The sequence below is a fragment of the Electrophorus electricus genome, chromosome 1, assembly GCF_013358815.1.
Source record: "Electrophorus electricus isolate fEleEle1 chromosome 1, fEleEle1.pri, whole genome shotgun sequence".
In the NCBI taxonomy this organism is placed as follows: Eukaryota; Metazoa; Chordata; class Actinopteri; order Gymnotiformes; family Gymnotidae; genus Electrophorus; species Electrophorus electricus.
Genome location: NC_049535.1, coordinates 27241536 through 27268639, shown reverse-complemented (window position 1 = coordinate 27268639; position 27104 = coordinate 27241536). Strand labels below are relative to the sequence as shown.

Sequence of the window (27104 nt, the reverse complement as noted above, 5' to 3'; positions counted from 1 at the left end):
TCACTCATTTAACTATAACCTCATAGATAATAATTTCTTATCTACAATTAAATCAGCAGGATGCTTCACAGGCCCAGCATCAGAACTTTGTTGGACTGGGTTTCTGCCTTCTGTTGGGGGGGCACATGTTGGTTGCCCTCTAATTATGATCAAATTGCTGTGATTGGCATTTTAATTGACTTTATTTCAGTAGTAGCACTGAATTAAGGTGTATCAACTGTTGGACAGAGCGACGACTGTAAATATCAGTGGCAGTGAATGTTCAATAACGCAAGATTGTGTCATCTTCTGCCAAGATGAAACAACCTTGATTTAGTAAATCCTCAAGAGTAAAAGATTCTTCAGTGAACAAAAAACATTGATAAGTGAAATCACAAAGTGATTTTGGTGAACCTTTAAATAGAAAATTATGAAATGTAAAGTTAGTCAGTAAGGTAGTTAGCTAACTAGGTAATGAAGAAATTTAAATATTTGCGCTTGTTGACTTAGCTAAACAAGTTAGCATGATAGATAGCTAATATTAAGGGAGTTTTATATTTACCTGACACTTACATCCAAAGCAACTTACAATTATGACTGAATACAACTTAAGTAATTGAGGTTAAGGGCCTAGTTCAGGGATCCAACACTGGCAACTTGGTTGTGGGGCTTGAACTGCCAACCCTCTGATTACTAGGAGTACCTTAACCACTGAGCTACCACTGCAACTAACTATAGGTTTTCACACCTATAATTAATTTCTTCTGGTCCGAATCAGTTAAAGATTTGTAGTTGTAAACTTGCAGTGTTTTCCCATTAGTTTGGTTTGATTTCACACAGGAGGTGATCCAGGTGCAGCAGATGCATCACAACAAGTGAGAACTTTATTGAAGAAATGTATTGGTCAGGCTTTTCTGGGGCCAGAGCATGAAAGTAAATACAGGATGAAGGTCCTGTGTTGTGGGCTAATGCATATTTCATTCTTCTTCTCTGGTTAGCTGCTAAAATTTAGCCAGTTCTCTCATTGTGTTCAAAATACCCTACTATATAATACTTGTGTACTGACTGGGAACCAAATCAGTATGTTGTATACAATATGTGACCAAAATTAATTTTTCCAGTGCACAAAAGACATCTGGATTACATACTTCTCAGTCCAAATATTCCACTACACAACCATGCAACAATGGCAGAAATTGTGCATAAGTTGGGGCCTAGCAAACAATGGACATGCCTGGGATGCATTTTTGTTTGCTGGGAGGAAAATGTAAACATTTGTGCAGCCCTGTATTATGGTTTGTGTTTATCGCACACTAGATGCGTACAGGCCTACAGCATACTACTAGGGGGACCAGTGTGCAGTATACAGTATATATTGAGTACAGTATGCAGTATACAATATGTAGTAGGCTATTTCATGTACATGCTATGTTGCATCCCATAATGCAAAGCACACCTGGCTATGGGAGCCATTTAGCTCACACTTGTGGAGTACACCGGATAGTTGGGTCGAACCGAGGTCAGAGCACTTTTTTAACAACAAACCGGTCCAGAGTTAGTTCGGACTGGACTGAGACCACCGCCACTCATGGGCGATTACAGCTGTGTGATTACTGTATTCATACCTGCCCAAATGAATTGTATCAAGGATGAAAATAAACCAGAGTCTAATTTAACCAGACTAAAAAGTGCAGGTGTGAAAGTAAAACAAGAATATTGCATAATCACTGACATTAGCTAACGTTTGATTACGACTAGCTGCGATGAAACTCATTTTACAAAAGCCATTTGTTTGTTTTAAGCAGCCTTCAACAACTATTTTTGTGAATACATTTTTGAAGACTATGACATCTGAAACCATTAGATAACTGATTAAGCTAGCTAGCTATAGTTAACAGTAATTTAGCTAGCTGTGAACATGTATTCAATGAGAGTAGAACTATGTAGCTACCTAGCTAATTGGCTAATTTGTGAGCTAGCTAGCAGTGCCACCAAGATGTTAGGTGCCATTTTAATGGCTAAATTGTTCAATGGCCCGTTTCTAGACTTCTTAATTGACATTTGAGATATATGTATCATAAATTAATTTGATTGTGGTTAAGTAATGGTCACCTCAGTAAACAGCGGAGGTTGCTTGATTTAATGTTTGTGTAATGGTATAGGTAGCTAACATTTAGCTAAATTATTTTTTATAAAATTAGCTAGCTAGCTCAAATTAAATGGCACAGTTAAACATTTTAGAAAGTCGAGGACTGAGGGTGGAAAAGATGTCTTTGATAATAGGCCTTTAAAGCTGTTATTAGTAGCTGTCGCTTATTTTAAAGATACAGTGTGTTCTTAAGAATTCCACTGCATTATTACGTCTTATCTGCTTTCCAGACCTGTCACAGATGTGGGCAGTCATCCACTGGCTTGCCTGGGACATGTAAAGCAAGCTTTAATTTGTTGGAGGTTTTTAATGACAGGCATTGTCGTAACTTTGTTTTGAAAAACGTTGGGACAGGAAAACGGATCCTGTTTTGGATTAAATTCCGAGGCTACCCATCAGCACGCGTGTTCCCTGAAAAGCAATCAGCCCTGGAATGGAAGAGGTGAATTAGTTCACGAAAGTTTATATTGCCGCGTTTTGTCAAACCTATCGCTGTTGAAGAATACAAGAAATACCAACACTATGATTTAAAATATATTTGTAGTAGTTTATTTATTTTTGATAAAATATTTGTTTAATTTCACGAAATGTCAGTTGTGCCGCATTTCATATCTCAGCATCGTGTAACAAAATAAACACATTTCTTTCTGATTTTATCACTAGGAACATATATTTCGTGATATTGACTAAAACAAGCATTGATTACACTAATTATTGAATAAATTAAACAAGGACAGCTTGTAAAAAAACTAATATTTTCAGAGTACACTTTCAAAACGTGGTGGGGACAAAAATCAGCCATTTCAGAAAGTGACATGCCCTCAGCACAAATTAATATTAAGTCTCCAAACTCGTCTTTCCATATCGGAATCTTACATAGGTAGCGCCACTATTAGAATGCTAATATCGCCCCCTTCTGGAGAAGTTCTGCTTTTTAAATATGTGAGGTACGCCTACTTCTAGAACTACTGTATATGTAATAACTCCACAGACAGTAACGTTATTGTGAATAGCCATAAGCAGCAACCACGATATTGTCTAATCAAGGAGTCTTAAATACATCAATCATATTTAACAAAAGCAGTGTGTGAGACGGTTCTTTTAAGCGAACGACTGAACAACTGAAATAATTAGGTCATGCCATCTTTTCGCTTATGTGGATCTAGCTTCCCAAACGCAACTTCGCATCCATACCTCAAATTTAAATTTAACATTGAAACGTTTTTTTTTAACTCTAATGGATCATCTTTAACAAATTAACTTATAAAGAATAAACGACGAGTCACACCGCTAACGAATAATCTATTGACAGGTTAGAAAAAAACGCAAGAAAGGAAAAAAGTTAGAAAAAATACGAAAGTAAACGAAGAGCCGTGTCACATCGCACTAGATCTTATCGGTGAACTGAGCCCACTTCTATGACTCACTACTGAGTCGGAATCACTAACGCGAATACCCGGGCTCTAGTACTTTAAAATCGTGATGGTGAGTTTGATTTTAATCAAAGGTATGTTCAGGCGTTGTTTGCTTCTTACCTTTGGTCAAATGGCAGGCCCCTGCACTTTTCATGTTATTGCAACTGAACTAATCCAATTAATTTGTCTTGAGCTCTATGAGGTTATAAACTGAGCAAAAGTAAAATAAAGTATTCTAACACTGATATCGTTTGAACGTAATAAAACGGCACTTTTACAATATAAAACCATTTTATTAAAATAAGACACTTTTAAACGTAATGAATGTCTACCTCTCCTGATACTTCGCCATTACCGCGAAGAGCAAATTTCCCGCGCTACCGACGTCACAGTTAACGCAATTAAATTTGGTTGTTCGCTCCTGTGTACACTTTGGGATTGCGTCATATTTGAGGGTTTTCGAAAAGTTTCCTTACATGGTTCCTATTTTATAAGACGTGCATTATATCTTTAAAGACCTTAATAAACTGGCATATTCGTTTTACAATCTACAAATATATAGCTGTATTAGTTGAGAAACCACAACAAACAGGGAACTGTAACTCTAGCAGCAAAGTAACATAACCTAAGGATAACCCAATGTTGTGAAAAGCCGCCGTTGAAAATGCGTGGAGCCTAGAATACTTCCCCGTTTCCGTTTATTGGTGGAAATTGTTACGCCCACTATAAGGGAAGACCAAACGTTTAGTTACGTTACAAAGTTGCTGCTCAACTCACAGCACATACGCCATGTCAATTCGTACTTTTGTTCGTCATCTTAATGTTCCTCTGAAATGGATTCTGCAATCTAGAAATATTATTAATTCGAATCGAACATGTGGTTCAATTGCTCAAGCGCGGTTGCTGCTCGAGAAGGAACTCGATACGATCCGTGCTGCGGGCACTTGGAAAGGCGAGAGAGTGATCACTTCCAAGCAAGGACCTCATATTAACGTGGACGGCAGTCGTGACGGTAAGCAACTGAAAATGTAGCTACCCAAGCTTTTCTTCATTTTTAATGTATTCCCACAGAGAGCTGAGGTCCAGATTTGCATACGAGTTAATTTACGGGGGAAGTTAAGTGTCCTGTGTTGGAGTGTATTTTTTGGGGAAACGAAGTAGCTAGCTAACCTAGCTAAGTTTTCTTTCAGGAGCACTCGTAACAACCCTATCTGATGTATTTTGCGCCATCATTTGCGTGAAAATCGACAGAATTAATGTTGACCCTTTCTTTATTTGGAACCTTTAACATCTGTTTGCCTTTGCTTGTCTTTTAACAAATGGCCAATAATCTGGTCGTGTTTTTATTGCTAGCATGTCCCATTACTGCTAGTGCTGACTGTTGTATGTTGCTTTGTCTCAACATAGTGGCACGAGTAACAACGAATAACACTACTCATTTAGAAAAGATAACTGATGTATTCTCGACAAACCGATACCAGGGCAGTCATTTAGTTAACGCTATAGTGTTTTAATTATGGGCTAACAACCTTAGTTAATCGAAAGAGTTCTTAGCGAGTTCTTTAAGGTTTGGTGGAGATTTCTTGCGGGTGGTTACGTTGCTATATTTTTTTTATCTACACTAGATATCTTGAACTTTTGCGCAAATAACTACCTGGGCCTGTCCAGTCACCCAGAGGTTATTCAGGCTGGGATTGAGGCACTCCAGAAGTATGGCGCTGGCTTGAGTTCGGTGAGGTTCATCTGTGGAACACAGGTAAAGAAAGACCACTTACAGTACACAGCACTTTTCTTTTATGTATTGTGTTGTCACATTTACATGTTTCTGTGTAATGTATAGGATTTACATAAAATATGTTTTGCTCAGGACCTTCACAAGAACCTAGAGAAGAAGCTTTCTCAGTTCCATGAAAGAGAAGACTGTATCCTGTATGCCAGCTGCTTTGATGCAAATGCAGGTCTTTTTGAGGTATTTCATAAGCTTCATATGTGACCCTAAAGATATTTAGATGGTTGTGGTTTTCCACTGCAACACTATTTGCACTGTTATACCACCTATACTATTTCACTGCGACTTATACTGTGTATGACTATGTATGTGACAAATAATAAACCAAACCAAACTATACAATCCATTCATGCAAAAATGTTGCTTGCTTATAGGTTTTGTTGGGCCCAGATGATGCTGTCTTGTCCGATGAATTAAACCATGCCTCAATCATTGATGGCATTAGATTGTGTCGTGCCAAGAGGTTCCGCTACAAGCACATGGACTTGAATGACCTGGAGGAGAAGCTGAGAGAGTCTCAGGTAGACACATGCAGTTATAGCTGTACTTGTTAGTAAAATATAAATTGAGCTAAACTGGCTAATTCCCTGCTCACTTTGTTAAAGTAAGAAGATTTTCTTACTGTTAGTACCTATGCAAGACTATGGTGGAATTTGCTGAACACACTGTAGGGTAAGGACAGTCCATTGATGTATAATGGTGGAAAACCATTAAAAATGGTTGAAAGCCTTCTGGGACCATTTATTAAAGGCTTTCAATTGGCAATAATTGTTTTGCTAAAACATTTAGTTACTGCAATGAAATTTTGTCTTTGCAATGAAAACAAATGTACCTGAGTTTCTTTAAAGCATAAACTTAAAACTAAAAAAATACAAACAGTCAGAGCAGGATACACTTTGTTTTTTGTTCTGTAGTGTCGAAATCAGAAATAATTCTCATTTTGCTCAGTTCATTACACTATACTCTCTATAGGGACAGCAGTGCACTGTGTGAATAAAGCTATATGTTTTCAGAAACAATACTGACAAGTGGAACTGCAAAAAAATCTTTTCTCAGATAGAAGGAGCTATGTATATATCCTCACTAGTCCTCTAGTTTCATTCCTAATGACATTTGCTCAGTCTGTTAAGTTATTTAAATGCACTACCATGCATCTTAATTGCATCAAATATTTGGTAAAACTGGTAGCTGTTTCAGTGGATTCCTGCATATCAAAAACTACATGTACATGTAACTTTTCCACCCACAGTCATCTCGTCTACGGCTGGTGGTGACGGATGGCGTGTTCTCTATGGATGGAGACGTGGCTCCTTTGGTGGGCATCTGTGACCTTGCTGAGCAATATGGAGCCCTGGTCTTTATTGATGAATGCCACGCCACAGGCTTCCTGGGCCCACGTGGCCGGTGGGTAGGAAGTGAGGCAGGGACACCTGCAAGCTGTTTAATAGAAATTTGTAATTGGAAGTTTTGTGCCGGCAAAAAAAAAACACTGGCATACAGGTTTTATCTGAGGATTTGTGAATATTTTAATCACTGACTTAACCTGACATTTTCTTATTTGCTAGAAACATATTTCGTTTATCTTAATTTAGCATCTCAGCTCAGTGGTTCTGCATGCTGTTCAGCAAAAAAGATTGAGAGAGGACTATGTTGCCTTGTTTCACCCAGTGGTACTGATGAGCTGCTAGGTGTGATGGACAAAGTGCACATAGTAAACTCCACTCTGGGAAAAGCCCTTGGAGGGGCAGCAGGCAAGTCTCTCTAACAGTTCATGAATTATTGGTGAAAATCACAGGCTGATGCAAAAGGGGTTTCAGCCAGTATACATTTGCAAAGAAAAGTACTGACCCTTCAAAGTTTTTTGCTTTATCTGTTTGTTTTTGATGTACTGTTCATTTGTGTGGTTTACCCTTTAAATCCTAATGTTATCATATCTCATTTCAGGTGGTTACACCGTTGGACCAAAACCTTTAATTGACCTCCTCAGGCAACGCTCTCGTCCTTATCTCTTCTCCAACTCTCTCCCTCCTTCGGTCGCGGGCTCTGCCACACGTGCTCTGGAACTACTTCTGGCATCCAATGAAATTGCACAGAGCATGGCAGCCAAAACCATGAGGTAGGACTAGAGGGGAATTAGGTGTTACACCCTTATGCTGGCCATGGTTTATCTTTTCTAGAAAAACAAATACGCATGATATTTGTCTGGGTACAAAACGCCCAAGTTCATGTTACAAAAGACTATGCTGTGTAAACAATAAAGATGTGTTTATGTGGATTTTTGTTTTACAATTCTTTGTTCAATGCAGAAGTTATTGTTAATAATATTATTATTATTATTATTATTATTATTTATTAATTTATAAATTCACATGAAGAGCCTGACAGAAACGCATCCGTTTTTCCTATCTCATTCATCAGGTTTAGAAATGGAATGTCCCAGGCAGGGTTCACCATCGCTGGCACAGCTCACCCCATTTGCCCTGTGATGCTGGGAGATGCTCGTCTGGCTTCCATAATGGCTGATGACATGCTTAAATTGGGTGAGATTGCAGATCATTGTGAATGTCTGTCTGTCTTTTTTAGCAATTTAATTATATAACTGGCATGCAGTAGTTTGGGACCTTATATGAATTCTGGTTTATTTAACAACTGCTAAGGATCTACGTTTACATTTATGGAATTTATCTAACTCTTTTATCCAAACCGACTTACAATTATGGCTGAGTACAACTTGAGCAATTGAGGGTTAAGAGCCTTGCTCATGGGCCCAAAGAGTGGCAATGGTGGCGCTTGAACCAGGAACCTTCCAATTACAAGTCAAGTGCCTTAACCACTGCAGGTCTATAAAAATAAATGTTTTTTGTTTTTTTTTAAGAATTTTGGTTTGTAAACTAAAGTTTCCTTTCCTTCCACAGGAGTGTATGTGATCGGCTTCTCCTACCCAGTGGTTCCCAAGGGGGAAGCGCGTATCAGGGTCCAGATTTCTGCAGCACACACTGATTCCGATATCGACCACACTGTAGATGCCTTCATTCAGACTGGCCGAAAGCATGGCGTTATATCGTAGTGTGTTACTCTGATATGGGTAGTAATGCGTGGGTTTGAAAGATCAACATGGAGAAAGAACAGGTTTCTAGCAAATTACAGTGAAGCTGTTCTAGTGGACTGTTACAAAAGCACTTAACACTGGGAATAGAGGAAATAAAACTTTAAAACCCCATCTGAAAATAAGAGATCTGCTTGTTTGCACTAATAAATGCTTTTGGTAAACCATGTTTTTGCTGCCTTGTCATCACATTTTTTTCTTAGTTGCAGGATTCCTTTGTCTTTATTCAGTATTTGGTCGAATTAAGCACCTTTTCCATACATCCTTTGTATATGTTTTGTGCTCAAAGAGATCATAGGCAGCAGAGAGGCTTGGTGGTTAGCATGTTTGCTACAACACCGAGTTCGCTGTTTTAAGTCCCTTTCTGTGTGGAGTTTCCGTATTCTCTGTGTCTGAGTGTTTCCTCCCATAGTCTAAAAACATGTCAGCTAGGTTGAATGGATATGTTAAATTGACCTGTGTTGTGTGTATGTTTATAGTGTATGTGTATGCATGTCCAGTAATGGTTGATGCTCTGTCCTAGTCTTAACCTCCTTCCCTGCAACTGGTAGTCAAACAGAAGGCTGTGTTGTCAAATTGGCATATGTGTGTGTGTTTGCATTAAATTATTTACTTTCTCAATCAGATGGTTATACAAAGTTATGGGAGAATGCACAAATTCTGAGATTACTGGGAAACCTGAACCTGTGGTACCCTTAGGCTAAAGTTTATCTGGATAATAAGTGTTTCAAGCAGTAATTTTCCACTACCTCTTAGGGTCCTTGCACTTCCAAAATAAAGACCTATTGTTGCTTACTGAGGCAGCACTACTCCATGTGGTAAATTAAGCAAGTCTTTATAATAAATTATCCGCCACGTATAGATGGGTTTTTTTTTCCCAAACTTTGTGTTATCAGAAGTAATAAAGCTGAGAGAAAATACATGCTTCGTTAACGGTACCTCCTAACGGGTATTATTACATCTTACATTAAATATTGTATTTCAACATTTGGATGGAAGTGTAATCGACGTACAGGTATTATTACAGGCTACAAAAATATTTTATTTCAGACCTTGGATGGAGGTGCGATTTAACATAAAATGTATAAAAAGCCTCGATTCTAATATGGAATAGAGCGCATTAGAAAACTTGTTCAGAACTTAGAATCGTTTCCCGCCAGTACGGCTCTCTAGTCCCACCTATTAGTGACGTAAGCGTATTGCGCAACCAATGAGCTGGTCAAGATGTTAGTAATGGGCTGAGTCTAAACGTAAACGGAGAACGTTTTGCCGCGAAACCTCTAGCGTGGCAGGCATTTTGGACACAGGAGTTCCGTCAAAGCCGGGAGGAAATTATATTGCACATCTGTTATAACGTTAGCAATTATAGACGACAACAATTTAGTCTATTATTTGTTAAAAGTGAGTCACAGCAAAAAGATCTTTCAAAATGTCCGGATTTGACGACCCAGGAGTTTACTACAGTGACAGTTTCGGTGGAGGAGAAGGCATTGGGGATGAAGGGGTTGTGAAACGCAGCCAGATAAAAAAGCGGTTCCGTGAGTTTTTGAGGCAGTTCAGAGTCGGTACCGACCGCACTGGATTTACCTATAAATACAGGTATAGTAAGAACGGGAACGTTTAAGCCTTTACAGTAACGGATTCGAGATCTCGTCTATTGTCTTCATAGACAGTACATTTTCTATGTTGTTAGCTATCTAGCTAACTACATTAAAGTCCCTTCACAAGCTAGCTACGTAGTCAATTGTCTGCTCTTTCACAACTACTGTAAATCTAAAACTCTTAGGTATTCTTCACAGTTTAAAGAAGAATAAATGCATACAAGAATAAACTTGAATTTCATCTTAAATCGGTAATTAATAATTGAGGTAGAAACTAATATTAAAGTAGCTTATAAGAATGATTTTCTTTTTGTCTATTCAGTCTTTTTCTATTTAGTTTTTAGTTAATGTACTCTTATTTTCCAATGTAATGTACTTTCTGTTTTTCAATAGGGATGATTTGAAGAGGCACTACACTCTTGGAGAGTACTGGGTGGAAGTGGAGATGGAAGACTTGGCCAGTTTTGATGAAGATCTGTCAGACTGCCTTTACAAACTGCCTACAGAGAACCTACCTCTGGTGAACCCAAACTGAGTGCATGCATGTTTATACTTTGCAGAGCTACAAAACAGCTGTACAGGGCCATTAACAATGTTTAATTAAACAAATATGCCAACACACACACACACACACACACACACACACATACATATATATATATATATATATATATATATATATATACATACATACATACATACATACACACATATATATATATATATATATATATATATATATATATATATATATATATATATATATATATATAATTGCAATAGATACTAAATTTAAAGTAATTATATCATTTTATGTGTCAAAAAAGATTATTATCCTAAAATGTGGCTCTGTTTTGTTAGCTGGAGGAGGCAGCACAGGAAGTAGCTGATGAGGTAACACGCCCACGGCCAGTAGGAGAAGAGACCGTGCAGGACATCCAGGTCTTGTTGAAGAGTGACGCCCATCCAGCCTCAATTCGTAGTCTGAAGGTAATATGCCAAAGTGTGCATACTATACCAGATTTATCAAACTATCATTGCTGAATTTACCTTTCATTGGACTGCTTCACCAGACCAAGATTAGTCATAAACCTATCAATGCTGAATCACCCTAATCTAAAAAACCTGTCCATTAAGTTTAACATTACTTGTACTGGCATCATGTCCTTATTTGACATATGGATGTGATACATTACAAACTCATCCCTTTCCTGCAGTCAGAGCAGGTATCTCGTTTGGTGAAGATCCCTGGTATAATCATCTCCTCATCGGCTGTTAGGGCCAAAGCCACCAGAGTGTGTCTGCAGTGCAGGGGTTGCCGTGCGGTCATCAGTAACATCCCTCTGCCCCCGGGACTCCAGGGCTACGCATTGCCACGCAAGTGCAACACGTGAGTCTCTTCAGCATGACTGCATGACGTGGCTCACACTAAAGTAAAATGTGCTGAGGTGCATGAGCGTAAGACAATTTCCTTTCAGATATTTGGCATTGGACCTTTTGTATGAATTAAAGGGAAACCTTAGCGTGTACATTTTAACATGCATCTTTTTCTCCCTGAGGCTCTCACTGATGTTATGTATGATTGGAAGCATAGTAAGGGTGTTTCTCTCCCCGAGCTCAGAGAGCAGGCAGGCCGCGTGAAGTGTCCCGTGGATCCCTACTTCATCATCCCAGACCGCTGTGTGTGCGTGGACTTCCAGACCCTGCGATTGCAGGAGTCTCCTGACGCAGTACCTCACGGTGAAATGCCCCGCCACATGCAGCTTTACTGCGACAGGTATACACACATGCACACACACAGAAAGATTACTTACTTTTTGCGCTTATGTTTAGAATGACATGCTTTATGTAATGCATATCATGAAACACTGTGTCTATTGTCTTATTTCTAAGAAGGAAAAAAAGTCACTTAAGTCATAGTTAACTGTAAAACCTCTCTCTCTCTCTCTCTCTCTCTCTCTCTCTCTCTCTCTCTCTCTCTCTCTCTCTCTCTCTCTCTCTCTCTCTCTCTCTCTCTCTCTCTCTCTCTCTCTCTCTCTCTCTCTCTCTCTCTCTCTCTCTCTCTCTCTCTCTCTCAGGTACTTATGTGACCGTGTTGTACCAGGGAACAGAGTCACCATCATGGGCATCTACTCAATTAAGAAAGTTGCTCAGCTCAAGAACAAAGGTCGTGACAAAGGGGCTGGTGTAGGTATCCGCTCTGCCTACCTCCGCGTAGTGGGTATTCAGGTGGACACGGAGGGAGCAGGTGAGCACAAGCAGTGCCGTATGGTTAATGAAGTCTTAATTGTTTGGCTGTTTTTAGAACTAGCAAAGACGGTACTTTCGTTCATTCTTTCCTCCCTCACAGGCAGAGGAGCCACTGGGTCAGTCTCTCCTCAGGAGGAAGAGGAGTTGAGGGCTCTGGCTTCTTCTCCCTCAATCTATGACTCGCTCGCTTGCTCACTCGCCCCATCCATCTATGGCAGTGACGATCTGAAGAAGGCCATCGCATGCCTCCTCTTCGGAGGCTCCAGGAAGAGGTGAGATGATAAGATTATAATGGAATTCCTCCAGGTTTGTGAGGAATTTTCTGGTGTGTGCCTTTTGTTCAGTAATTATCATGGTTATATCTTTTTTTTTTTTTTTTTTCCCCTTCTCTCCTTCCATTTCTATTAGATCATCAGTGAGATTATATGTAACCAGTGTATTAATCATTTGGATATGTGTGTTAGATTGCCAGACGGTCTGACTCGTAGAGGGGATATTAATCTACTAATGCTAGGAGACCCAGGAACAGCCAAGTCTCAGTTGCTGAAGTTTGTGGAGAGATGTTCTCCTATTGGGGTAAGCCTTGGCTAGACCCTACTGCTAAATACTTGTGTTTTTAAGGGAAGACTCCTCCCACAATGATTTTTATTTTTTATTTTTGCTTAAAAAAAGAATACTGTCAGCATAATCTCTGCATGGTTGGTTGTCGACTTTGCAGTCCACTGCACTATTCCGAAGGATGTACCCCAGTACCTGAACTGCCGCTGCTCTCTCTTAGGTGTACACCTCTGGTAAAGGCAGCAGTGCCGCTGGCCTCACTGCCTCCGTGCTCCGGGACCCCAACACACGGGGCTTCATTATGGAGGGCGGGGCCATGGTGCTGGCTGATGGGGGTGTCGTCTGCATTGATGAGTTTGACAAGGTAAAGCTCCAGAAGCACATACTTCAGCCTAAACAAAGTGAACGTTCTCCTGAATAATGTGCTTTGCCCAATGAGCTGCCCATGTTTTAAATACTCTTGTGTGTTTCTGTAGATGAGAGAGGATGACCGAGTAGCCATCCATGAAGCTATGGAGCAGCAGACCATATCTATTGCCAAGGTGCAGACAGGCTTCTGCTTGCTGCAGTCATCTTTTCCTCTATTGTCTATTACTTGTTTTACCTTCCTGTGGCTGCAGTGTCTTATTGCTAACTTTTCTTCGTCGTCGTCTTCTTCTGTGTGTAGGCTGGCATTACGACCACTTTGAACTCTCGCTGTTCGGTGCTGGCTGCGGCCAACTCTGTGTTTGGCCGCTGGGACGACACAAAGGGGGAGGACAACATTGACTTCATGCCCACCATCCTGTCCCGTTTCGACATGATTTTCATTATCAAGGATCAGCACGACCAGCAGAGAGACATGGTGTGTGGACGTAATAAGCCTTGTGTCATTTCTGGTGTTAATTTGTTATGCAAAGTGTCCTAAATTGAAGCGTGTGTCTGTGTGTGTAAAGACGCTGGCTCGGCATGTGATGAATGTGCACTTGAGTGCCCAGACTCAGACCGAGGGTGTGGAGGGTGAAATTCCTTTGGCCACTCTGAAGAAATACATTGCATATGCCAGAGTGTAAGTGTCCACACATTATCCCCAAGGTGATAAATAATTCAGGTCTCAGATTTACTCACATCTCTACAGCTTGTAACCCTGGTGGCCTGGGCTTGATAAATGGACCAGCTCCACGTGCTTCAGTGGCCATGTCACCAGCGCAGGCGGATCTTAAGCGAGTGAGTGCGTAACAATCAGCTGTGTTCTGGCAGGAAATGCGGGCCACGGTTGTCTGCCGCAGCAGCAGAGAAGCTGAAGAACCGCTATGTGGTGATGCGCAGCGGTGCGAGGGAGCACGAGAGAGAGAGTGAGCGCAGAGCCTCCATCCCCATCACCGTCAGGTGAGGACTTTTCCCACCCACCCCCACCTGCTTCAGCCATGTCTGCCTTCCCTGCTGCATTAAGCTGTACTGAAAATGCTTCATAATTCATTTATTAACATTAGAGGAATTGTAAAAACGTAATTTTATTTAATGAGTTGTTAACTTTTTTGTTGTTCATTCATAGAGCAGCAAAGATTTAAAAAAACAAAAAAAAAAACAAACCCTAGTAGATTGGTTTTGTTTATATTGGGATGGCTGACTTAAGATCAAGTTTAAGCTTTGTCAGGGCCGGTATTGACCGTTGCGCTTGCCATCTCCCCCTGCAGACAACTGGAGGCAGTGGTGCGCATTGCCGAGTCCTTGGCTAAGATGAAGCTACAGGCTATTGCTGGAGAGGAGGAGGTTGATGAGGCTCTGCGACTCTTCCAGGTGTCCACACTGGACGCCGCATTGTCCGGCAGCCTCTCAGGTGTGCGCTTGTGCTTAAAGTCGAGTTTTCTGAATTTCATCACATGGTAATATTTTTTTATATATATTTAAATAATTTCATATTAATGGACAGTTTAGCTCTTGTAATTTGGAGGAATCTTAAGTGATGACATTTGGGCTAGTGGTTGTAAGTTTCTGTGATGCTTTGCCTGGATGTCATTTAGTCTGTGTGACGCTTCACCAGTGTTTTATTTCTTTGTGGAGGAGGGTGCTAGCTTTGTGCTGTAACATGCTTGGGTTTTTTTTGTTTAGGTGTGGAGGGTTTCACCACCCAGGAGGATCAGGAGATGATCTCCCGCATTGAAAAGCAGCTGAAGAGGCGGTTCGCCATTGGCTCCCAAGTGTCTGAACACAGCATCATCCAGGACTTCACCAAACAAGTGAGCAATGCTCAGCTCCACACACAGAATCCACACGTACTATGTATGTGTAAATAAATTCCCCACTCGCCCTCTGTGTGGTTTTTCTTCTTCAAGCTTGGGTCCTCTACCAGAGGTCTGGGAGCTTGAGATTCCTGTGTAGTATCTTAGCTGTTCCCAGGACTATATTGCCAAAAGTATTCTCATCCATTCAAATCATTGAATTCAGGTGTTTCAATCACTTCCATGGCCACAGGTGTATAAAACCAAGCACCTAGGCATGCAGACTGTTTCTACAAACACTTGTGAAAGAATGCTTCGTACTCAGGAGCTCAGTGAATTCCAGCTTGGTACCATGATAGGATGCCACCTGTGCCACAAGTCCAGTTGTGAAATTTCTTCGCTACTAAATAGTCAACTGTCAGTGGTATTATAACAAAGTGGAAGCGATTGGGAATGATAGCAACTCAGCCACAAAGTGGTAAGCCATGTAAAATGACAGAGCAGGGTCAGCGGATGCTGAGGCGCATAGTGCACAGAGGTCGCCAACTTTCTGCAGCATCAATTGCTACAGACCTCCAAACTTCATGTGGCCTTCAGATTAGCTCAAGAACTCTGTGTAGAGAGCTTTATGGAATAGGTTTCCATGGCCAAGCAGCTGCATCCAAGTCTTGCATCACGCAAAGCATCGGACGCAGTGGTGTAAAGCGCACCGCCACTGGACTGTAGAGCAGTGGAGATGAGTTCTCTGGAGTGACGATTCTTGCTTCTCCATCTGGCCAAACGAATCTGAGTTTGGCATTTGGCAGAAGAACGATGCTGACTGCATTGTGCCAAGTGTGCAGTTTGGTGGAGGGGGGATTATGGTGTGGGGTTGTTTTTCAGGACTTGGTCTTGGCCCCTTAGTTCCAAGTTAATTTGCATGCGAAGGCAGACAAGCAAATACCTTTGGTGTGTGTGTGTGTGTGTGTGTGTGTGTGTGTGTGTGTGTGTGTGTGTGTGTGTGTGTGTGTGTGTGTGTGTGTGTGTGTGTCAAAGTTCTGAACTTGTGTATGTGAGGTGCGTGTCAGGGGAGAGGCTGTGAGAAGAGTTTATTTAGGAGACCGAAACACTGGTTTTGGTTCTCGTAGCTGTTCAGGTGTCACCTGGTGTGGCACTTCATGGTTTTTCTCCTCAGTCTCCCTATGGATAGGAGATGTTGGAGAGTGTTGCTGGGCTATGAAGGCTTGGCCATGACTTCTTGCTCTCTTCTTTACCCATGATGAATGTCTGTAAGGGTGGAGCCTTACAGTTGCTTGTGTTTTTGGGTTTGTGTGTATTACTGCATTTTTACTTGATCACTTCATCATTCCACTGTTTCGATTGATATGTTTACATAGTGTGGCCATCTCATTACAATATGCTGTCCTAGAGAATGCTACATAGCATACCTGGTGTCACTGACTGTCTATGTGTGTGTGTCTGTGTGTGTGTAGAAATACCCAGAGCACGCCATCCATAAGGTTCTGCATTTGATGCTGCGGAGAGGAGAGCTGCAGCACCGCATGCAGAGGAAGGTGCTCTACAGGATCAAGTAGATATTGTGCGTGTGCGCACACGCACACCTCCTCTTAAATAAATGCCCAAGGTAAATGGACTGAGCAAGGTCTTTTCCAAAATCCCAAAAAGTGGGGGGGGGGGACAATGAATAAATGAATGAATGAATAAATAAATACAAATTGTCCAACCTATTTACAAATGTTGTTGTGTTCTTCTGATTGCAAAGTTTTAGTTAATTTTGTGCATTGTACCTTGACATCTGAGGCATATTAATCCCAGCAATGATTTGAGTATAGTATGAAAATTGTGTGTTACTGTTGCTCTTTTAGATTTTCATGCTTCAGTAATGTTAAAAGCTTTTCTACTTAATGTTGATGACTGTGAGGCTTGTATAGTGCTTTCCCAATTAAAAGGGAAATTTTGGATCATTTTGTATGAGAAGTTGTTGTAATAAAGCATGGTGGAACTGTGATGTGCTTCATTGCAACCCAGCCCTAGCAAGTTCAAAGGAGACACTATTTATAATTTGACTATTTTACACTATTTGTAATGATTTGGCTTCACACAAACACTGAAGGTAAATAAGTTGCAAAGAAATCTAGAGCAGGTATAAACATTATGTAAGAATTAGAACAGAACTTTGTCTTGCATTTTCATGACCACATTGGAACAATGTTTTGCGGTTTTGTTTTTTTTCCCTAATCTGTCATTAACATAGACCATTGTTGCCCATTTCGGGGGTGGGGGGTGTAGAGTATTCAAAAACTACGCAAGTTTACATTAGCCTGATGAGAAATAGCCTACCCCAAAAACCTGAATTGGAGTACAAAAACAGACAAAATTATGAAAATCTTAAAATACCTTTTTACTTTTAGAATTTCTTTGTGTCACCAATAAAACAAATACAAAAAAAAAAACAACCTAAAAATGGAAATGAATAAAAAGATTATTTTCTACTTTTATATATTTGAGCAAAAGTATCATTTGAAAATGGAGAGGAATAAATGTTTCACTTGGGGGGACATGTGACTAGTGCCCTATTATGTTGCTTTTTTTTTTCCTTTTCAAAAAGCGTAAATTCCCATTCCAACAGTTGCCAGTGCAACGCATGCTCCCAGTGTAAACTGTGCAACTGAAGATCGAGAAATGGCAGTTAACAGTGTGGTGGTAGGTGCCTTTTCTCTTCCACTGCCTCCTAAATAAAGAATTGCAAACTTTCTTGTTATGCAGGAACTCAGCAATATCCTATCATTTACATTTTGTCTTGCATCTAAGAAGAAAAGTGCTAACTCTTACCTGCAGCCTGTTCTGTAATGCTCAACATTTTCTGAAGGTCTTCAAAGACCTATTTAAGAAAAGATATTCATTTCATTTGTCACATAATTAGATGCCTCTAAAATAAGCTTTATTTAAAATATCTTTGCTGTCAAAAAACTTACCAGGTAAATAGAATTGGGCTAAAATAAAGGAATTTTAACTAGTACACACACACACACACACACATATATATATATATATATATATATATATATATATATATATAAAAAGATATATATATATATAAATAACTTATGCTTACACCAATGTTAAACTCAAAAGCTCTGACGGCTTCATCCAGAACCTTCCTGCACTCCTCCTCAGTCAGCTCGATGCTGTTCATTCTGCTCCTGTACAGTTGCTTAAAGCGGTGGGGACTCGTCACCCCTGGGAATGTGAAGAACGCCACACCCTCCGTGCCGCCCAATCCCAGGGTCTTCTGGGCAATCTTTCCTAGAACCTGGCCTCCTGACAGGTCGCCAAGATAACGGGTGTAAGTATGAGCCACCAGGAGATTGGGACTATTCTTGCCAATCTGAGCCGAAGAAAGAATGACCGGTTAGGAAGCACTGATTGTGTGTAACACAGGATAGTACCAGACACAATATGCTTATTCATAACACTAACATTATCATTCAGTTTAAGTGGTAGGGTCAGGTACCATGCAAGTACCACAATCCTATTTGAATGGGGTTACAACAGTTACAATGATATTTTTAATGCAGACTTCCCCTCCATAAACTGGTAGGGTCAGGTACCATGCAAGTACCACAATCCTATTTGAATGGGGTTACAACATTTACAATGATATTTTTAATGCAGACTTCCCCTCCATAAACTGCACGACAAAAGCATACTCCTTTGGTGTTATCTTGTGCAATAATGGTTTGCTTGTTCTTTGGCAGCCTCAGGTACTTTCTTAAAATCCAATTTGCATTCCTTTAACACCTCCACAATGGAGTGATCAAATAACTTAATAAGTGGCGGTTAATGTGTAATATTGTGTAAAGAGTTGTACCTCTCGGAGTCTCTCTGTGTATCTGTGTGTTGCTGCAGGTACTATAACCCTCTGTTTCCACTGAGGGCCGAAAAAATGCTCTAGATCTCTCTCCAGGGACTCTATTCTGGCCAGCTCCTGGGGGAAGTAGATGGGCTCCACAGCTGGGTGGGCTGAGTTTTTGTCCAGTTCCTCTTCCAGTACTTGGTATATCTCATACAGGGAGCACAGGAGTAGCTGTGAACACAGAGAGAAGGAAATCGTTTACTGGCCATACATATTTAGAGAACTGAATTCATTCCTGAGAAATGAAGAGAACGATAGGGAAGTTGAGGTTAGTTTCTAAACAGCTAAGCTTCTCCTGAAAGTTGTGCTTACTGTAGGAATGAAGACTGCTTTGAGCTGTGTGACAAGGTTATTACCATGTTTCTACAATATGCTGCAATAAGTAGTTAACTACATCAATAACCTTCATTCAGTTTCCCAATTTTCATCCACTATTTAAGAACATGTCTGTATTCTGAAAGATGAATGTGTGGATAATACTGCATTTCACTAGAGAAATTTATAGGTGAATAGAGAACAGTTAGATAACTTATTCCCATGCCCAATTTGTGTTAGCCATCCTCCAACTTTTAACTTGTGGTCTGTTTCTGATCACAAGGCTATTGATGGCATAACTCTCGGGACCCAGCAGAATCCACATATTTGGAAAAAACCTGCACCACTGCAGTGCCTAGTACATTCTGTTATCAGTGTTACTACTATATAAACTACCCCACCACCTGAACAATATCTGGTCAGCAAATGTAGTATAAAACACACCCATAAACTGGATCCAATGAAGAAAATGTAGATAAGGTCGATCTTCCTAATAAAACGTGCAGTATATAACTCTATCATAGTCAATGCTAAGGATTATTACCTTGTACTGTGGCAGAGTGATCTCTCCTTTCTGGAAGTTAGCCATTAACTGTGTATTCTCAGCCCGGATGTGACTGTCTTTGGTCACAGCTTTTATCTGCTCGGACAGCTCACTGTAGGGATGCAGCAAATATGGTCTTCACTGTTTTAAATTCACACTATAATGTGAATGTGGTAGGTCACTGGATGAGGTACTTGATTTGTAATTGGATGGTTGCTGGTTCAAGCCCCACCACTGCCAAGTTGCCACTGTTGGACCCTCAACCCTTAATTACTCAAGTTGTCATAATTGTAAGTTGCTTTGGAAAAAAGTGTCACATAAATGTGTTATACATGATGGAAATTAATATACCTGTAACAGACTACATATATTTAATGTGCAATGCACTGACAAATGTTTTTATCTGCTTACCTGCCAGCACTGTTTGCTGATTTATTATTGGTGGTGTCCATGTCAAAATATGTAGATCCCTGACGAGTTGATGCAATAAGTCTGTCCACTGCAATTATTCTCAACTTACGCGTGAGGTAGTAAGACAGTTCACTGATGCTTCACGTTGACTTCACTGGGCTGATTCTGGCCTTGATCTCTCCGTTCTGTCTACCTCTTTTATACCTACAGTTTCCCCAGATTGTTATTTCTTTCAAATGGGAAGTGGAAATATTGAGTAACTTCTCACATGCTGAGGTTTACCATGAGTTGACATATTTCTACACACGAGTAGGCTAAGAACGAGCATGGGCCTACAACAAAGTCACAGCAGAACAACATAATTATATACCGTAAAACAAACTGTTCTGAGTCATTTTGAAGTCATGACTTCAGCATTTAGTCCGTGTCCTTCAACGTGATTCAGCAAAACGAACACGAGCCACCTAAGAACTATGATACGGCAGGAAAACGTGCCTTGAAATAGACTAGAGTAATTTCTTAACATGGACCAATAGTCTTACAAATTCACACCTTAATTTAGCTAAAAGGAATTGCACTGGAATTTGGTAGATGGAAAACAATTTAGGCGACTATGTAACAGCTACCTTATAGTCGCTTTGCATAACCATAATGCTTTTTTTAGTGTCAGTCGTTACCTTTTCTTATTTGATTATTTCAGTTACCTATAGCCACCAATATTAAACATTGTTCAAATTGTATCTTTGTGAAAATAACTAGTGTATCAATATATAACTAACCTATAATTCAAGTAACAACTTATGCAGGAATGTATATTGCGGTACTCCAATGTGGGTACACATTTGGAACAACCATCGCCAGTTCAAACAGGTTTCTATAGGGAGTGTAGCGCTGACTTTAAATAGTTTGTTTACTGGTCACGCCTTCCTTTTTTCTCATTGGGTAGGAGATGAAGTTTTATGATTATGTTAGTGACGTATGCAGTTTGTGCATTTCGTTTCTGAGATTCATGTAGGTAGAGGTTAGCTGTTTAGCTATGAAAGGTTGCGATCACTGCGAAGATGCTGTTCCAATTCAAGATATTAAATACAGCATTTAAGGGACAGATGGATCGGTTTTGATGAACGGTACGTTGCTTCAATTACAAAATGGTGAAATTTAATCTAGTAACCTAGTTACTTGCCCACTCCGTGTTGTCTCCGTGAGACCAGCGGCATCCCCCGAAATTCAAGCACAGGGGTCGTATAACATTTCAAGAGTAGCGCGTGGATAGCCTGTCGGCCCTTCATTTTGCATGTTGATATGCGCTATTTTTATAGATTCAACTTTATTGCTATTGCTCGGTACCATGCAATGAAAAGGGGTTAGCGTCTACCAAATAGTAACATAATGCATTTGAAGAAGAGTGCAATAGTAGTACTGTCCATTCGCAGAACTGAGGGCAAATAATAGAGTGTAATTAATATGAGGAATATATATATATATATATATATATATATATATATATATATATATATATATATATATATATATATATTTGGGAGAATATATGAAGAATATAAATATAAATCTATGGACAGACTATATTTACAACATATAGCAGCTGTAGTTCTATATACATATCTATACATCTACATACATATTCATGCAGTGAATGGTAAGTGAAATAGAGTTAAATAAGTCCAGTGTGTACAGTGTGGTAGTAGTTATGCCACAGTTCTGATGTTGAAGGTCGTCGATGATAGGTAGCTGCGCCACCCTTTGCAGGGCCTTCCTGTCAGTCACAGTGGCGCTTCCATACTACCCTCTCACACAGTTTGTTTGTTAGTAAGCCGTTTATGTTATACTGCCTGTCATAAATATTACATCTCTCATTGTTTTAGCACTGGGGAATGTCTTATACTGTAAAATAAAATCGGAAGTGCCAGCTAAAAGAGAGATGTTTTATACAAGCATTAATTTATTACTCACCTTCTTTAAGATGCTCTAACAACATATCAAAATATTATCTGCTTTAAACTATTTGTATGTCATTTTCTATGATAAACTCTTTTATCTTGTTTCTCCATCTAGTTTCTCCATCTCCATGGAGTTGATTCTATGCTTCATCTGCCTCCTGTCACTCTTTTCTCTGGTCCTAACTGTTCCTGGCGATCACCATGGTGATAACAGCACCCGTCACCATGACTACTGTGTGCTAGGGGCTGGGCCTGCAGGTCTGCAGATGGGCTTCTTCCTCGCCCAAAGTCAAAGGGATTACATAATACTGGAGCGAAACTCAGGTCCAGGAAGTTTCTTCAAAAGGTAAGTGATATCTTAGTGCTGCAAGAACAAGTGGTGCTTTTATGTTCATTTTGGGCCAGTTTCTCTTAGCAAAATCTTAAACCTATTAGTAAAATGGCAATAAATAGTGAAAATATGAATATTAAAAATATGAATTAATATTAAACCCTGTATTGTGTCAGTGTCTATGCAGCAAGTCAGTTTGTCATCCTTATGAATTTCATTTGGCATTCTGCCATTCAAGAATGTCCTACATCACAAGGATATACATTTCACTTACGGTGTCTTAATGCCCAAGTTATATTGTCTTCTCTGCTCTTTTTTTCAGGTATCCTCGCCACAGGAAACTAATCAGCATCAACAAGGTGTACACAGGGAGGCGAAACAGGGAATTCAACCTGCGGCATGATTGGAACTCCCTGCTGAGTAACAGACCTAACTTGTTGTTTCAGCGAGTCAGCCGAGACCTGTACCCTGAGGCTGATGCCTTCCCTCACTACCTCTCAATGTTTGAGAAGGAGCTGGGGCTGCAAGTTCAGTATGGCACTGATATAGGGAGAATTCAAGCATCAGGGTTCGGACTGAATGGAAACAAAAGCTATATACTGACTGACCAGAATGGGGAAGAGTATAAATGCAGGTACTATGGCAGTGGTTCTGTTCTATGACAGCGATGCTCCTTGCAGTATATTCTAGCTCTTAACTGTGTCACAAATCCATAAGTCATTTCCATAGTTGTTATGGCCACTTATATTTTTTTCTTTGTCTTAAAACCTGAGCATGTAGGCAAAAGGCTATTACCATCCCCCTACCATGGAAATATGTTACCATAGCTTTCCTTTCATCATTCTCTCCCTCCTGCTCTCTTTAGAGTACTGTTAGTGTCTACAGGCCTGTGGGTTCCTGAGGAGGTGCACTTTGTGGGCTCTGACTTGGTGGAGGGCTATGAGTCCATCCCCACTGATCCTGAAGAGTACAAAGATCAGGCCGTGCTGATCCTGGGCAAAGGTAACTCTGCGTTTGAAGTGGCACAGAGTATCCTGGGCAGAGCCAGCCGCATCCATCTGTACAGCCCAAGTCCCGTACGGCTGGCCTGGCAGACACACTATGTAGGGGACCTCAGGTACTAGATGTTGTTATTATTATGAGTTATACCTCATTTACTTTTTTTTTGTTTGGTTTGACAAACAAATCATGTTTTTGAGAACTAAGTTGAATATGTACAAATTGTACAGCAGATTCCAAATGGCTCTTTTCATATTAATTGAAATAGTCCTAAGTAAACACAGACCCTCTGCATTTCATATCTAATAACAACAATCATATGTCAGCAGTGCTTTAGCACAAAGGAAAATCGTGTGTTTAGTGTTGGTGTCCAGAGCTGCTAGTTCTACATTAGAGCTGACTGTATGTTGGATGCTGCAAGTTTATTTTATGAGGCATGAACTTTACTTTGCTTTGTTTTATAGGGCAGTGAACAACGAGCTGTTGGACACATACCAGCTGAAGTCTCTGGATGGCTTAGTGGAGGGTGGACTGGAGGACATTGCTATTGTTCAGCGAGGAAAAGACGGCGGAAAGAGGAGAGCTGGGAAGAACAGGATGGGAAAGTCTTCAGAGGGGAAAATGCAGCTCTACTTTACTCTGTCCGAGCTTTTGGACCGCCAAGACGGCAACCGGAGCACTGCGATCACTGCAGAAAATCTGCCTGGGTACCATGACGATAACTTTTCACTACGACAACCATATGACCGCGTAATCCGCTGCCTGGGATTTCGCTTCAACTTCTCAGTCTTTGATGGGTATGGCCATTTTACAACAAAATACCTGAACTAACTTTATGTTAAGTCTGCACAATACATCATTTGTTAGTTGTAATCAAATATCAACCTTTGCAGTACTAATATCAACAAAGGCAGATGATGTCACTTTTTTTTCCCCTGGGAGATGTGAACATTTTAACCAATCTCAGATGTTAATCCCAGATCACTTTTCTGCTCATGTGTTCATATTAAATGACTCAACAAACAGTAAAGTAAATATGGTAATACAGGCCTGAAAGCAAGGTCTCTAGCAGTCACAGTTTATAGCAGTATAACTACAGTATAGCATTTTTAAATTCACATTGGGTATACATCATTGGTATGTTGTCAAGTATATCATTGGTTTCTTGTCAAAACTATATATACAAAAGAATGATGTTTCATATGTCTGTTCAGTTCAACCAAAAGATAATGTGTACCACTTAATCAATAATTCTTTCAGTTTACAAGATGACTGTGTAATGATGGCAATTTTTCCTCCTTGTTTCTCCAGCTCTGCCTGTCCACCGCACAGCAGTACTGCTCGAGGGCGTCTGCCGGCAGTAACGGCATGGTATGAGGGCAGGGGAACCCCCAACCTCTTTATTTTGGGAACCGCAGCCCACTCTAGAGACTACCGCATGTCAGCTGGAGGGTTTGTTCACGGATTTCGCTACATAGGTTAGCTTTGCAGATTGTGTTTATTCCTTGCACCTTATCTGAATGTTAAGTGTGTACTGAAAGTCACATTAAACGAAATACTGTTAATTATTGCTGAAAAATTCCAGCATTTTTGTTAGGATGTTATACAGTGATAATAAGTAAAACTTAAGGAAATTTCTGCTGTAGTTATAATAAGCCTTAGTTATTCTGTTATTATGACAAAACATGAACAAGCAAACGCTTTGCAATATAAAATAAATTCTGCATTTTAATGTCAATTAGATTTAGTGTTGTTCATGTTTTAGTAACTGCCTCATGTGTTTTATACTGCAGTGCGTGCTGTGCATAAGATATTGGAGCAGCGTTACCATAATAATGCATGGCCAGCCAACAAACTGCCCACCAGTCAACTGCTGCCTTGGATTTTGAAGAGAGTGAATGAAGCCTCTGGACCATACCAAATGTTTGAGGTTTTGGGGGACATTATATTACTGCAAGGGTAAGTGCTCTGTCTTTATCATGAGTAAAATTAAACCATACGTGCAAATATTTTGGATATTTGTTTTAATTAAGGTCTTACAATCATATTTCCCTCACCTTCCATGACTCAGCTCTCACTGTGAGTATCTGGAGGAGTTTCCTCTACAGGCTCTACCTCGGTTCTCTGCTCTGTCTGGTCGACACGTCTCTGAGCACGGTCTCCTGATTGTGGTAATGCAGTATGGACTAAACCGCACCGACACTCTTGGGCCAGGACGTGCAGAGTCAGAGTGGACCAAAGCCTGGAAGTCCAATTTCCTTCACCCTGTAATCTACTACTACCGTACTGTGCCAACAGGTAAGGGAGTGTAAAGTCACTGGAATTGATGCTTCCAGTAAATATATGATTGCGTTTATAGTAAAGGAACATAGATCTAAAGCAAAGTACATCTGAAGTGCTCATTCTAATCATAGCCATTTGTTCTCTTTAGAAATCATGTTTGGAAGTTACTTCTAAAATCATGTTCTTGCTCAAGCATGTTGAGGCACTCTGTGTTATGACTTAATGAGGGATTTTATTGTCCCATCCATCCATAGAGGGAGACATGAGGCGGCGCCCAGTTGGCTGGCCCCTGCCACGTCCTGATGCTGTGCATCATATGGTTGAGGACTTCCTGACTGAGTGGGACCAGCCTGTCTCTCACAGCCAGCCCCTAAGACGCTTCCTGGAACACTGCCTTCACATGGACCTCCGAGCATTCTACGCAGGTGTGTGTATGATTATGTCAATGAAAATGAGACACATCTGTCAGCCTGCTCTAAACATGCAAAGAATTAGTATTCAGTTATCAGTATCTAAATAACAGAAATGATAACGGTAATTCACTACATGCTGCATATCCTTATTTCATTTTGTGTGTATGTTTGTATGTCTTTTTAATCTTATAGAATCATGCTTCCGACTCTCCCTCACCAGTCGTAAGCCACCCCTGTTCTGTCGTCAAGGTTACCTTAACAAAGAGGGCTTTGTGGGTAATAGCCACCTGTGGCAGCATGCCCGGGAGGCAGGACTCATGCCAACCCATCAGGGATCAGTTGTTCCTGGTGATGATGGGTCTTTTTCTGACTGTCTGTCCCATGCTGGTGCTGACATGACTTCGACAATCAACTTTTAAACAAGCCAAAGTTTGAATCCCTGATGTATGAAATGTGGTTCCTTACTTCCATACCTCTTTGTGGTACTTATTTCAGCAAATGCCTCATATTTTTGTCCATGATTATCACTATCATGTTTTTTTAACTATAATTTAATGTTTTTTTTTAAACTATAATTTATTTTTAATACTTCCTGAATACTGTAAATGTACTGTATGTACACAAATACATGACAGTATAGAGTGAATGCCATTACACAGTAAAACCCTCATTTTCAGTGTGATAAAACCAGCTCTTCTATTTTTGGCACAATCAGATTTATTTTTCTGGTGTGAAACTACAGTGAAAGTAGCCCACACTTACAGATACTATTGGGAATTCAATAAAGCTGGACTTCTACAATAACCAATATAGTTGTTTCAACATGTCCACTTTATTTTTGTACTGCTTACACAGTACTAAACTTTTTTTTTCAACTGTAGTTTAA

General features: G+C 40.2%; 4 protein-coding genes across 5 annotated transcripts; 3 read left to right on the top strand and 1 right to left on the bottom strand.

Annotated features, from left to right (window-relative positions):
- Nucleotides 1–4276: 4276 nt before the first annotated feature.
- gcat (glycine C-acetyltransferase) lies at nucleotides 4277–8607 on the top strand. Its single transcript, XM_027003319.2, has 9 exons — nucleotides 4277–4555; nucleotides 5169–5299; nucleotides 5411–5512; nucleotides 5707–5853; nucleotides 6582–6736; nucleotides 7001–7083; nucleotides 7277–7448; nucleotides 7751–7872; nucleotides 8248–8607. Exons 1-9 carry the CDS (start codon nucleotides 4333–4335, stop codon nucleotides 8397–8399), a joined length of 1287 nt encoding a protein of 428 aa, XP_026859120.2. The 5' UTR covers nucleotides 4277–4332; the 3' UTR covers nucleotides 8400–8607.
- Nucleotides 8608–9685: 1078 nt separating this feature from the next.
- mcm5 (minichromosome maintenance complex component 5) lies at nucleotides 9686–17054 on the top strand. The gene is made up of 16 exons (XM_027003405.2): nucleotides 9686–10037; nucleotides 10433–10559; nucleotides 10901–11029; nucleotides 11257–11429; nucleotides 11661–11816; nucleotides 12118–12287; nucleotides 12390–12561; nucleotides 12754–12865; nucleotides 13068–13211; nucleotides 13324–13389; nucleotides 13515–13691; nucleotides 13783–13895; nucleotides 14087–14215; nucleotides 14524–14666; nucleotides 14939–15066; nucleotides 16521–17054. Exons 1-16 carry the CDS (start codon nucleotides 9868–9870, stop codon nucleotides 16620–16622), a joined length of 2211 nt encoding a protein of 736 aa, XP_026859206.2. The 5' UTR covers nucleotides 9686–9867; the 3' UTR covers nucleotides 16623–17054.
- Nucleotides 17055–17434: 380 nt separating this feature from the next.
- On the bottom strand, nucleotides 17435–20448 carry hmox1a (heme oxygenase 1a). 2 transcript variants are annotated; one of them, XM_027003406.2, is made up of 6 exons: nucleotides 20235–20448; nucleotides 19824–19935; nucleotides 18920–19135; nucleotides 18164–18436; nucleotides 17881–17929; nucleotides 17435–17779 (listed from the first exon to the last, which is right to left on the bottom strand). In XM_027003406.2, the coding sequence occupies exons 1-6, from the start codon at nucleotides 20273–20275 to the stop codon at nucleotides 17649–17651; spliced, it is 822 nt and encodes a 273-aa protein (XP_026859207.1). In that variant the 5' UTR covers nucleotides 20276–20448; the 3' UTR covers nucleotides 17435–17648. The 2 variants fall into 2 exon arrangements, with proteins under 2 accessions (XP_026859207.1, XP_026859209.1); XM_027003408.2 differs by having other exon boundaries at nucleotides 20344–20428.
- A 787-nt stretch (nucleotides 20449–21235) lies between these two features.
- Nucleotides 21236–27026, top strand: foxred2 (FAD-dependent oxidoreductase domain containing 2). Its single transcript, XM_027003326.2, has 10 exons — nucleotides 21236–21361; nucleotides 22308–22538; nucleotides 22846–23157; nucleotides 23389–23640; nucleotides 23987–24319; nucleotides 24834–25000; nucleotides 25316–25481; nucleotides 25594–25820; nucleotides 26060–26230; nucleotides 26411–27026. Exons 2-10 carry the CDS (start codon nucleotides 22321–22323, stop codon nucleotides 26635–26637), a joined length of 2073 nt encoding a protein of 690 aa, XP_026859127.1. The 5' UTR covers nucleotides 21236–21361; nucleotides 22308–22320; the 3' UTR covers nucleotides 26638–27026.
- The last annotated feature ends 78 nt before the right edge of the window (nucleotides 27027–27104 follow it).